The sequence below is a fragment of the Gobio gobio genome (assembly GCF_949357685.1).
Source record: "Gobio gobio genome assembly, chromosome: 1".
NCBI classification, from domain to species: Eukaryota; Metazoa; Chordata; class Actinopteri; order Cypriniformes; family Gobionidae; genus Gobio; species Gobio gobio.
This window is the reverse complement of record NC_137097.1, coordinates 39212273-39225862: the sequence shown is the minus strand read 5'-3', so window position 1 is coordinate 39225862 and position 13590 is coordinate 39212273. Positions and strand designations below refer to the sequence as shown.

At 36.0% G+C, this 13590-nt stretch overlaps 2 protein-coding genes across 3 annotated transcripts in view; both read right to left on the bottom strand.

Annotated features, from left to right (window-relative positions):
* The window catches only part of ankrd40 (ankyrin repeat domain 40), a 52387-nt gene extending 48113 nt beyond the window's left edge, over positions 1-4274 (bottom strand). The window contains exons 1-2 of one of the 2 annotated variants that reach the window (XM_079827533.1): positions 3850-4274; positions 878-1026 (exon numbers count right to left, since the gene is read on the bottom strand). In XM_079827533.1, the coding sequence (XP_079683659.1) occupies positions 878-1026; positions 3850-3983 (283 nt within the window). In that variant the 5' untranslated portion in view covers positions 3984-4274. The remainder of the gene's footprint in view (positions 1-877; positions 1027-3849) is intronic. The other variant, XM_079827534.1, reaches the window with a different exon arrangement.
* A 102-nt stretch (positions 4275-4376) lies between these two features.
* mettl26 (methyltransferase like 26) lies at positions 4377-11724 on the bottom strand. Its single transcript, XM_079829604.1, has 7 exons — positions 11417-11724; positions 11121-11337; positions 8297-8459; positions 8146-8205; positions 7982-8049; positions 6051-6129; positions 4377-5752 (listed from the first exon to the last, which is right to left on the bottom strand). The coding sequence occupies exons 1-7, from the start codon at positions 11484-11486 to the stop codon at positions 5696-5698; spliced, it is 714 nt and encodes a 237-aa protein (XP_079685730.1). The 5' UTR covers positions 11487-11724; the 3' UTR covers positions 4377-5695.
* Positions 11725-13590: the final 1866 nt, after the last annotated feature.

The following is a 13590-nucleotide window of genomic DNA, read 5'->3' as shown; positions in this document are numbered from 1 at the left end:
CAGTGGAATAAGGATTTTCAATTTTAATATGTATTTTAGTGTTTTTAGGAATTGTCATTGTTATGGCCGATAAACTCTATATTTTAACTAAATAGTTAAGAAATAAAACACTAACTAAAAAAAAGGTTTTAAATCCTACAATTTAGGCATCACAATATAATATAATAAGATCAATAATTTTAAGTGCTACAAGTGAATTTGGGCATCACAATATTATATGTAATATAATAATAATTAAAATGAAATAATAAACAAGATAAAAATATTCATTTTGAGATTTGCTAAATATTGCATTTAACATTGTAAATAAATTATTAGTTTTTAAAGATTAACTTTAAGTGAGTGTTAGATAATGGCATAGGTAATCTAAATAAATAATCAAATATTGACAGTTACATAATAATATTACTGATAAATAATAATAATAAAAATAAATCTAATATTAGTTGACAACCAATGTGGTACTGAAATATTATGCATCGTGAATGAAAAAAGTATATTAAAACCTTTTATTTAATTAATTTTAACTTATTAATTTTTCAATAATTAAAAAAATATATATATTAAAAATGTAAAAATTATATAAAATTAACTTTAATGCAAATATATATGAATTCATAAATGCTCTTATGCATTCACAAATGAGAATGACTCGCATTTGTATCGGAATGTACATGCAATATATGATTTGTATCTAAACACGCTGGTACGCTATCCACACGCCCTTATATTCTAGTGGACATATTCTAGTCAACAAAACACTTCAGCTAGATAATTGTAAATTGTGTAAATGTCTAGAATTTGTATGAGGGCTTAGGAAGCATCTGAGCGCATCAAATCCTGGGAATGGATGGTAGGTGTTTTTCTGAAAGCGTACCTCCAAGTAGTCTTCTGATTTCAGGTTTAGAAGTGAGTTGAACAGCTAACTCCTCTTTCGCTGTTAGGATGTCTTTATCGGCTCCGGCGTTCAACAGATAGGCCACTATCTGTTTGTGGTTTCTTTTACAGGCCCAATGCAAACATGTCCTAGATGAACAGAGGACATCAGAACATCTTAAACATGACTTTCCACAGTGCATCTGTCAAATGCATTCATGCATTACAACAACAAAGCAGTCAAGGCTTGGCATGAACGTCAGAACAAATCACCTCAAGTTAGTTGATCAACAAATATCAGTAGTGAGTAAACAGAGCGCTTCACATACTCCTAAAGACAAGCTGTCTTATTAAGCATTTCAGGAATGCTGCCAAGCGACATGACCTGAAAGGTAAGGACTGTAATACTGTATCTATACAGCAATCCGAAACCATTACATTTTCCTCAGTCCTGCTCTACATGTCAAATAGAGCTTTTCGCATTACATGATGACCCTGGGTTAATGCATTTTAAACCCTGTTATGGCCACTTTTATCCCCATAGAAAAGTAATGTTATATATTAAACACTTAAGCAACCATCAGCACTGAGCAAAGTGACATTTCTGATGCATTAAAGCCACTCCCCCTTTATCTCCTGCTCCAAATGACAGCAGTTTATGGGTACGTTTACATGACAACGATGTAGTAAAAGCAGAACATTTTCGCGTACAGACGACAATGTTGACAAACTGATCCCCGTTCACACGGATCTGTGAAAACGACAAAAAGCGTTGTGTTGTATTATTCATGCCAGGCCAGTAGTTGGCGATGTCACTTTGTAAAGAAACACTACTTGCATTTAGACTGACCACATAATACGCATGCGCATGACGTGACCGTTTTCACAAATATGATAACAAGTGTCGCTTTTGAAAGCTTGCTCTTTGAAACACGTTTTCAGGCCCACAAAACATCGTGTCGTGTAAATGAACGGCCAAAACCAAGCGTGCCAAGCCCAAAAGTGCATTTGAAGTGTGCCATTTGGGACAGGGCCATGTAAACAGACGCTACTTCTTTCTTCTTCTTTTGTTTAATGGCCATTTACATTCTTAGAGCATATCGCCACCTAGTGAGCGGTTTTGTATCTTTCTTTAAAAAGGCTTTTATTACTTTGAACAAGAATTATATTGTTTGTCTGGTGTTAAATATAGAAATAAAAAAAGAGAAATGGATTGACCTAAAAAAAGCCTGTGCTTTCAAAGATAATATGGTCGCATAAGTGTATTTTTTATGTTTAGCCATTTTACTTCCACATCGGTATCACATATGCAATGTAGAAAATGTCCCATTTTCATTCAAAAACCTTTTGAATGCACATCTACGATACGAGAATAAAATAAAATAAGAAAAAATGTAATTAGAACAAAATAACATTTGAATTATGTAATGTTATAATCTACAACTATATAATAATATTGTGTGAAATCTGTTATGCTCACTGGAGAGCCTCATCATGCATTGAAAACCATTGAGACAACTTAACTCTGGAACATTAGCTACTCCCAGAGCAGGTTAGGTTAAAGGCACAATATGTAATTTTTGCCACTTGAGGTTGCTTATTCAAAACAAAGGCGTAGCTTGATGACGCCTTGATTTCGTGGAATCATGGGAGTTGTTGTCTTCACCTCTATACCTCTATGGAAAAGAATCCGACAGGACTCGGGGCAGAAATCATATTCATGGATGAGCGAATGTATTAAAGATTTACTAATGTTACTTTAGTATTAAGTAGGGTGGAAACGAAACGAGGCTGCTGGAGCGATTGCTAATGAGAGACGCGCGTGCACAATGCTTCCGCTTCTTTCGCTAATGCGTATGTGGGGTAACGCAGCACTGTTTTATTGTATTAGATACATTATTTGAGTGTGTTGAAGGTTATGTTATAATGCTACTCTGTGAGTTCGCTCAGCGGCTACTATGAGACATTTGTGGCAAACTGCAGTGAGCTAGATCGATATTAGGCATGGTAAAACATGGTACTCGCGGTAAATCAAGAAAACAAGATTTAAACAATAAGACTAACTGTGTTGAGCTATATAATAACAATTAGTGTTCTGTCGATGAATGTATCCAAACAGTTGCTCACCTGTCAAATATAATATATTAAAGCGTCTTTATGTTTCCACGGAAATCGAGGGTAATGCGGGTATGATGTCATCGACGCAGACACTGTCCCTGTCCTGGTTAAAATAGCTTATTTCTCTGGATTTAAACATTTGGGATAAATGCAAGTACACACGTCAGCAAATATATTGGATATTTTGATCCAAAAATCGTACATATTGTGCCTTTCAGAGAGTAAGTTGCTATGGCTACTAAATTAGTTACCTTCGTTTTTGGAATGAAAGTTGAGATTATCGATTACTCTTGAGTAAAATTACCCGGGTATGTCGCATATATGTCTCTGGAATACTCCCAGTGTTTGCACTTTACAGGGAAATCAACCTACAAATGTCTTACAAATTGTCTCTACAAAAAAGTATTTTAACATTACATACTGCACTTTTAACAATTTCCAGAGTAAAAAGCCTCTATAGGTAATAGTATCCCATGAACCTGACTCTTGTGTCCTCCTAGATCAATCTTTTAGATACCCCAAATAGGATCATCCTCATGTGAGGGACCCCCATTCTAAAATGGACAAGTTACCAAGAAATCAAAATGGACAAGTCTTGTTTTTTAAACAGAAAATTGCAGTAATTATTATAAATTATGTATCTGTGAACCTTGCCATTATATATTTTGAATTAATTATGTGCAATTAAATGAATGGCCCCTTAACGTATTTACTGTCGGGTATCAAGTGTGGCCAGGAGCTCTCTTATCTTCAGAATAAAGGCGAATTGTTCCCGAAGGAAAGGTTAATATAACCGTGCACAAGTAAATAAATGAAATAAGTAATTTAACCGGTCGGGTCAGTGTTTATACGCACCATCCGTTGATCTCATTCTGAGAGTTGACGTTGACTCCGCTCTCCACTAAAGTCTTCACCTCATCAATGTCTCCGATTGCGCTGGCCTCTCTCAGACGCTCCTGCAGCTCTTTATCCAGCGATGTCGTTGACATTATTCAAGTATTTATGGAAATATAAGATTCATACGAACTAACACACTGTGCTTTTAAGGCAGGAGACAAAAATAGACACTCAACTTGCTCCGCCGTGGCTTAAACTGTTGCCTGTTCTGGGTGATTTGCGATAGTGAAGCGGATAGAGTGTGTTTAAAGTCTTTAGAAAGAAAAAAGATTAAAACGATACAGTATAATAAATCGGGTTGTGTTCAAATAATCTTTCGCCGACTACTGCGATCCACTCGTATCCGCTGCACCTCCCATGTTGGGGGCAATTTTCGGTGTAACACCTTCGGATCATGATCTTTAGTTCCGACTTACCGCCAGTAAACCATTCTACAAACAAAACAAAAGACACCAGAGTTCAATGAAGACACAATCTATAGTCAATAAACAGATTGATATTCTTTATTGATCAAGGAACTTCAATCGCATAAAGGAAGAGCAGCAATTAACCGTACTAGTGAAATGTACGGTTGAAAATTCACGGTCATGAAAATTCAAACAAATATTCTGCCTTGAAATGTGAGAGTTTAAAGTTTTTTATCTACAGGCATACAAGGTATCCATTGCAACTATGATTTAAAATGGTAAATTGATATTACCCACCAATGTGATTAAAATAATGCATTTGCATTTATGCATATGATTCTTGAGATAAGGGACAAAACATGTTTTAGATGTTAAAAAATACAAATTAACACATTATTAAAAATGGGTATTTTTGTAGACTAAAGTCTCAGATAATGAACCATGTAAGGGAACGGGCTTATTTCTTCATTTTTTCCCCTAAAAAATTATATTTATTCTCTCCATTACTTAATTTGTGTCAACTTTGTCAGATGCACTAAAAAGCATGCTAATTTTATCAATCCAAAAACAGTTTAAAGTCTTCAGTTATGTAATATTGGTGTTCAGTAAAAGAGCCAAATCATAAAATACATGAAACAGCATTAGAAGAATTCTCCATATGCAAAAAAACAACAACATTAAATCACTTCATACAGCCTTTGAGAGCACTTATTAACCATCAGACATAAAACCTGACAGAGTTGACACATTTTTCCCCCCCACCATAACAACGTGTTGTACAGTGCAGCAATTTTGTTTTTGTAATGTTTGATATCTTAAATATCTCCACCTTTTAATGTAACTGTGTATTTTATTTTATTTTAATTTGTTACATTTTGAAACACTTTGTTTGGCAGTTTTAAATTGTGACCTCATGCTGAGGACAGGTTCAATTACATCAGTTTCCAAGTACAGAGTGTGCTTTTAAAATACCAGTATGCAAATTTCCTTTAGATGTAACTTTTTAAATATTTAAATTTTCTTGATATTCTTACTTTTTAACATACATATGGCTGTGTTTAGGACATGTTTTGTCCCTTATCTCAAGAATCAGTGATATTCAAAGCAACTCGCATTTCATTCAAGATACACATTTATCAGGTGTACAAAAACAAAGATGTTCAAATCGGAGTACACATCATTTTAAACATATGTTTATTATTCCTTCGTTGTAAAAAGTTGACCAAAAAAAAAACAAAACAAAAAAACACATTTCATCCAGCTAAAACACATCTTTGCCAAAAAGATAGAGATTACAAATTTCAGCTAAGCCTTTTTATTATTCACTATCTTTGAACTGTTAAAATGCTGCAGAGTCCACCCAGATGCAAATACAGTGTGATAAAAATGATATTATATCAAACCACACTGTCCTTGTGAAACAATAAGCACTTGTTGTTGGCGGGCATGTCAACCTAGAGAAATCAAAACAAAAACAGATGCATTTACAAGCCTACTATGTCCCAAGGTGGTGAATCATCACATAATCAAGCCAATCTTTTTTAAAAGCAAGAAAGAGGTGAATGAGGCATGATATCAAATTCATTAGCAGTGGATCACAGTCAAGTAATGGATCGTAGCTTCTAAGAAAAACCTTTACAGCAAGATTTGTAATGAACAGAAGTAAGCAAGGGAGAATTGATTATTTTCATCAAGCATGCACTTGCACTAAACCAGATGCATTAAGCAATTCATTTTAGTAATAGCACTCACAATTTCATCCAATCGCAGTCCATTTTCTTGGCCTAGCGTTTTCAGTAATGATACATCTCTTAGACCCCACTCTGGATTTCTGTAAAGCAACATTGGTACAAAAATATGATATGATATGACTTTTGCAGTGTAATAATTCTTACACTGCAGTATTTGTGTCTTGTCTTCCCGTACAAATATAAAGAGTTCAGATGCAAAAGCCTCTAAAGCCACTTCGGTCAAAAATGAGATACTGAATGGATGCTCTCCGCATATAGTATACGTTCATCATATACTTTCACTTCAAACACACTAAATCCCAGCCTCAGCCCATTCAGAAGTACCAGTACTTAGGTAGAAACCTATCCATAGAAGCCTGACAAAAATGCTTATTTTAAAGAAAAACGTCAGACAGACTTAGAGGCTTTTGCATCTGAAGTCTTCATATCGAAACATTCTTAGATTTGACTAATTTACTATTAGATAATGTTAATTAAAAATCCAAAAAATGTATCCTCGTCGCTTCATAAAATTAAGGGTTGAACCACTGGACTCACATGGACGATTTCAACGATGGTTTTTTTATTCCTTTTTGGGCCGTGAAAGTGTTTATTAAATTGCTGTCTATGGAGGGGTCAGAGAGCTCGGGAGTTTGGAACAACATGAGGGTGAGTACTTACAGATTTTTCTTTTTTGGTGAACTAACCCTTTAAGCTTGGTTTATACTCGACAGGTCCGCATGAGCGAAAATGACGTCATTGCGGAGTTGGAGGTAGTGGTATACGTATCGCTTGCTCCATTTCTGTAAATCCATTTAATGAATGAATGACTCTCTCAACCCGTTGCTCTGGTGGTCAACAGCCGCTTGCACCACCCGCTGGTGAGGTCGACTAACAGCAGATGGAGATTATGCTCAATAATCTACTGCTATTCCCAGAAGTGAACTGTTGAATTTTCTGTCGAATTTGAACCACTAAATTTGTGGAAGCGAATTTGTAAAGCGAAATAAAATGGATGGAAAGTTGCCTGTCGAATATTATAGGTTGTATATTTCAACATAATTCATATTTTAGAAGTGAAATCTGAGAGGTGAATGTGGATTATTGAATTTTTAATAATTTTTTTAATTGAAATATTCACATCTTAAAATACACAACCATGTTGAATTTCAGCCCATAAAAATGCAAGCCCTAAAAATACAATGCATTAAAATGCAAGCAAGCATTTTCAAGTAGTGCAATTCAACAAGCTTTTTTGTTTATAATATAATTTTTTTAATAATTTGTTTAAAATATTTGGCATTGTTTTACTTCCATAGATCGGAATTTCACATGGTTTATGTGACTTTCTCACGCCACAATAAACATAAACATCAGACATTGTTACAGCAAACATGCTGAAAGTCACTGCAGAAACAAGGTTGTGTTGTTGCAAAGTGCCGGACAAGCAGAAAATGGCATGTTTTGAAACCGGTGGAAACCGCCTCCTACATTTCTGCTGCTACCTTGACACAGTAGTCCAGTGCGGCACCTACACATTGTCATGTTGTAAATAAGACAACATCACTATTGCAAACCCCTCCATGTTAAGGTTGTTGATATTTTTGCTGTATGCCTACCAACGCAATGTCATTGCCATAGAAACCAAATGCAGATATCCCGGAAAACGAAAGAGTGGCATGGACACACAAATCGGACCTGAACAGTTGCAATACACAAGATCAGATCAGATTCCAATCGAATACACAAATAATCAGATTTGGACTGGCCTAGTTACTTTTTAATGCAACATTGTAACACGTTACTTTTAAAAGTAACTTTCCCCAACACTAATTATAAGTGCCCTATGTTAAGGCCTGAACCTCATAATGAAATAAACGTTATCAAGGAGCTACACCTCTTTGCAACAATGCAGACGTTGCTTGTTTGCCAGTGATTTCCTTTATCACTAACCTGTATCTCAAGCTTTGGTCAAAGTCAACATTGCTCTGAGGAGTTATTGATCCATTGAAAGCATACGGCTGCAAAAAAATATCAGATGCAAGACTTCAGAAGCCAATTCATGTAACCAGATGCATAATAATTCAAGGAGCTGGAGCTTATTATGCTACAAATACCCCATAGGTCAGAAGCAATCCTTGGGGCTTCAGTATTTTTCCAACACCACTAAACAAACCCTAAAAAGCAAAAAAATATAGATGGTTTTATATGCAGACATTCAACAAATACAGAGAAAGAGAAATAAAAGCAAGCAAGCAAGCATGATACCATTGTGCAGGCCAGAGGTGAGATGTGCATCATGTTGATGTTCACGATGAGGTCACATGACTCGGCTTGAAATCCACCCCAGTTCTCCCAGCTCTGAGACACATCAAGACAGATGGGTGGCTTTACGTTCTGCAGCCTATGATACTGTCTATGGGCTTCAATACTGCAAAAACACACACAAAAAACCCACAAAAATAATTCACAATATAGTAAATAAAAAGCCCGGTTTCACAGACAGGGTTTAGATTAAGCCAGGATTAAGCCTTAGTTCAATTAGGAGATTTAAGTAGCTTTTATAAATGTGCATTAGAAAAAAAAAAAACATTACTGGTGTGCATCTTGAGAAAAAACTATGACACTGATATATTTTGAGATAAGTCATTGCAAGTTGCCTTCAGTTGGCAATTTATATTTGGTATTGAGTAGCAGGAAACCTTTTATGGTCTCTAAAGAATTATCAAGAGTGAACTTTGAACTAATACATCTCTGTCACAAGTGTTTATCACTGCACTATACTCCATTATTTTTTTCTCGCTGTGTTACTGAGCAACTCAAAGGAGAACAGGAATAATTTCTGTGAATTAGCAATACAAAAAATAAAAAAACACACACAGCTTTATCAAAAGTGGTGAGCAATGGCATCAAATTTGGCCTTGCATTGGCAAAATATATTTCAGAATACAAATTATTCATGAAGAAAAAAGTAAGGCAGGACTTTGTTTTATCCACCCAGAATTGATTGGATTGTGAAACGCAGGCGAGCCACGAGTCAGATCTAAATGTGAGTTTGCAGTGGATTGTGGAGGTCCACTCGATCCTGAAACACATGCACGTCCTTTTCCCAATGATAACACTTGTTTTCAAAAATTGTCTTATTTGCTATTATTCCACTAACCATTATTACATAGACTGGCATTAAATCAATTACTCCAAAGCAATGTGGATAATGTGGATAAGTGGCTATGTGGATAAGTGCGCACAGCCTACGTGACGCTAATTTAAAGGGATAGTTCACCCAAAAATGAAAATTATCCCATGATTTACTCACCCTCAAACCATCCAAGGTGTATATGACATTCTTCTTTCAGACGAATACAATTGGAGTTATATAAAAAAATGTCCTGGCTAATCCAAGCTTTATGATGGCCAAGAAATTATGAAGTCCAAAAAAGTGCATCCATCCATCATAAACGTAATCCATACGGCTCCAGGGGGGTTAATAAAAGCCTTCTGAAGTGAAGAGATGCATTTGTGTAAGAAAAATAACCATATTTAAAACGTAATAAACTAAAATAACGAGCTACCGACAGACGGCCTCACAAGTCGACTTGCACCAAAAGAGAAATCCCTGATGTGATGAAGTAGAAGAGTAGAGCAAGCTTTGGCGCCTCTCGCGGTTCAAACTATTACGGCTGGGCACCAAACTCAAGCTCTTCTTCTCTTATATCGTAATCTTCCGACATTTCTCTTTAAAAATTCTTGTTTTATACTTCTAATTCGTGACCTGTGTTTTGTTTTGCTCTATCCTCTGGGTTTCCGCGTTTGTTAATACGTCATGCGCCGGGTCAGGGGTTACTCTTTCGCTGTAAATCGAGGTGTATGGCCATCTGTCAGAAGTTATTTTAGTTTATAAAGTTTTAAATATGGTTAAACACATCGGTTCGCTTCAGAAGGCCTTTATTAAAGTCCCAGTGAACCGGAAGTTGCAGCTGATTTTATTTCAGTGCTGTGATGTATTTCCAAGTGAAGCGGAATATTGAATAGAGGGCAGGGTTTTACTTCAGCACTTCCTCCTCTCCATCTCTCGCTCATAGCAGACTAACGGTTGGAGGGGAGTGGTTAAGGATATTCAAACCCAAGCCGTCAAACTGCCATCATCGGAAAGGGAACGCCATTCCAGACAGGAAGTTACTTTTCAGATTTTGATTAAAGATTACCACGGCAAACCATTTTTTTCTGTGTATTAACTTGCACGGATTAATTGTTCCCCCGAAGACCTGTCATGTGTGCTTACAAAGTAAATAAGATCGATTTTGATTTCATGAGGACTTTAATCCACTGGAGCCGTGTGGAGTAGGCCTACTTTTATAATGAATGCACTTTTTTGGGCTTCAAAATCTCAACCCCCATTCACTGCCATTATAAAGCTTGGATTAGCCAGGATGTTTTTTAATATAACTCTGATTATATTCGTCTGAAAGAAGAAAGTCATATACACCTAGGATGGCTTGAGGGTGAGTAAATCATGGGCTAATTTTCATTTTTGGGTGAACTAACCCTTTAAGGTTGCAGTAACAGATTAGATTAGCATACAAAGTTTTTGTTCTTTGGGATAACGTGCACTGACAAGAATGTGTACTTTGATAAAAACTATTAATATTTATAATGGTTAATAACCACTAACACGTATTGGAGTGGATTTTGACATTCTTTTTTCATTCATAAATAAAAACTAAAAGACTAAGCATACAAAATATGCCAGTATTTAGGTCCACGCACTTTCTAAAAGTGACTGAAGAGCGCCATCTATCCAAAGATATCTGCACCTGCACTCCGAGCAAACTTTCGTAAGTGAACTTTGTATCATAATCAGAAAATATATGTGTAAACGATAATGGACATATTATTAACTATTTTAACGACCTTGTGCCTCTTCATCAATCAGTAAATGAGATGAAATATTATAACTTGAATAGGCAAACTACCAAATCAATGCGTTTCTGCAGCAGCGAGAATGTTTTAAGAGATTAATATACGCAAAGCTGTTCTTGTCTACAAATAAAGCCGAGAATTTAAGATAAAGTTAGGTGTTGCGCATATTCACCTCGATATTGACTGTGCTTCAACTTCAGACGGCTGCCATGTAATGTTCGGAAATGCTTTGGCAAAGTGAATGACATGCTGTCCCGTGCCAGAAGATATTTCCAAAGCGTTCAGGTGCCTGTCTGATTTCACTCTGGTTTTTAATACAGCAAGGATCGGGTCCTTATTTCTGTCGGCTGCTGCAGCATTCAGCATTTTACACATACAACGACAAGTTCCTGGAATCAAGAGCAGAATGGAGCTGCGTCAGAATAACCGCAACTAAACAAGGCTATGTCAGTCAGAATCCAACACGACCTCTAAGGGCTCCTAAACTCGGCGATCCAGAACCGTTCCTGAAGTGTGCAAATGTCCAGAACACATTCATGCGAGATGACGGCAGCCCACATCAGGTGAGGTCACATGAGATGAGATGCTCATGTATTTCATAACGGAGGAAAGGTGCAACGTTGCAAAAATAATTTAGATTTAGCCTATATATATTTATATTAATTGTTCTCTATTCGCTCAGTTTAAAGCACGTCCCGCCTTTACAGTGTAATACGATTTAGAATTAGAACGCAATGTTTTGGATTTTACATCCCACAATGCAACGCGCTTCAACTTCCTCTTTCTTTTAAAAAGTGGCGCACGAAGATTCACGAGTCTGTTAACACGACTAGGCGATTATGTATTTTATAGGCTATGTATTAAAATAAGATGGTATTTTTTGCTTAAGTATCATTATGCAGTGTTCATAAGTTTTGAATCACTTAAAAATATAGGCAGCCAATGGTACATTGATGAAAGTAGCCTAATGATAGGCTAATGTTTTGTTTATAAAGCTCCTTTCCCATGCTCAATGTTACATGAGTAGCAACATAAAAATAAATGTACAAATAAAACTAATAGCTGCAATAACAGGAAAAACTAGTCAGAAGTAGGATGTAGATACTGTAAGAAGAGATTTTGAGTTGAACTTGAGACATGAAGTTTTAGTTTCTTCAGTCTGGCCAGGCCTGTTCTTTTAATGTCTTACAACAGTAAACGTTTTAGCTCCAAGTATTCTGTAAAGAAAAAGAAAAAAGACCATCGTTTTTTACGTTCCGTTTCTGATCCAAAGGCACAAGAAGACATCTTTTCTCATTCCGTTGATCTGGCCTGGTTTCCTACAATTGTTACCACAATAAAAATGACAAACATAGACAAATTACTAAAAGTGATATTGAAATGAAAACTGAGGCATACATCTCTTTCCCATGTCTTTATACATAGGCTTACACGTTTTACAATTAAGGCTCCACCAAATTTCCAAACTTTTTAATGTATAACAAAGGTACAGTGATTTATAGACCTATTGTAAACATGAAATAATGTGAATGAAGAAAACCATCAGGTAAAACTTAGCAGGTTTTAAAATTTAGCAGGTTAATTCATAAAGTTCAAGATAAAGTTATAGGCTGATTATTGCATTCAGTCTTTGCACTCAATGGGACATAGAGTTCTGTAAATAGGCATTAAAGGGATAGTTCACCCAAAAATAAAAAAAATTATGATTTACTCACCCTCAAGCCATCCTAGGTGTATGACTTTCTTCTTTCAGACGAATACAATTGGAGATATATTAAAATATAACTCCATGGGGGGAGGGAGGTTAATAAAGGCCTTCTAAAGCGAAGCAATGCATTTGTGTAAGAAAATATCCATATTTAAAACTTTACAAACTACAATAACTAGCTTCTGACAGACGGCGTACGCATCGATTTACAGTGAAAGAGTAACCCCTGACCTGACGCATGACGTATTGACGAACGAGGATAGAACAAAACAAAACGGTCACCGGTCACGAATTAGAAGTCTAAAACGATAATTTTTACAGAGAAATGTCAGAGGATTTAGATATAAAAGACGAAGAGCTTGAGATTGTTGCCCAGCCCTATTTGTTTAAGCCGCGAGAGGCGTCAAAGCTTATGCTACTCCTTCAGCCTACATCGATCATACGTCGCGTCAGTTACTCTTTTGGCAAAAGTTGACGAACAGAGACTGCCGGAAGCAATTTATTTTAGTTTATAAAGTTTTAAATACGGATATTTTCCACTTCACTTCACTTCAGAAGGCCTTTATTAACCCCCCGGAGCCGTATGGATTACTTTTATGATGGATGGATGCACTTTTTTGGGCTTCAAAATCTCAACCCCCATTCCATTATTAAGCTTAGATGAGCAATGATTTATTTTTTTAATATCACTTATTGTATTCGTCTGAAGGATGGCTTGAGGGTGAGTGAATCATGGGATGATTTTTATTTTTGGGTGAGCTATCCCTTTAAGAGTTTATCTTCATTCCTCTGTTTGTGATCAGAAAAAATCTATAAAATATCAATCAAACACATCAACAATATGAAGGACGGAGGATACTTCTTAGGTGAAAAATAAATGTGCTCTTATACAGTAGGCATGCCTCCAGTTTTTTTCTTGCTTTACTTGCTGTTT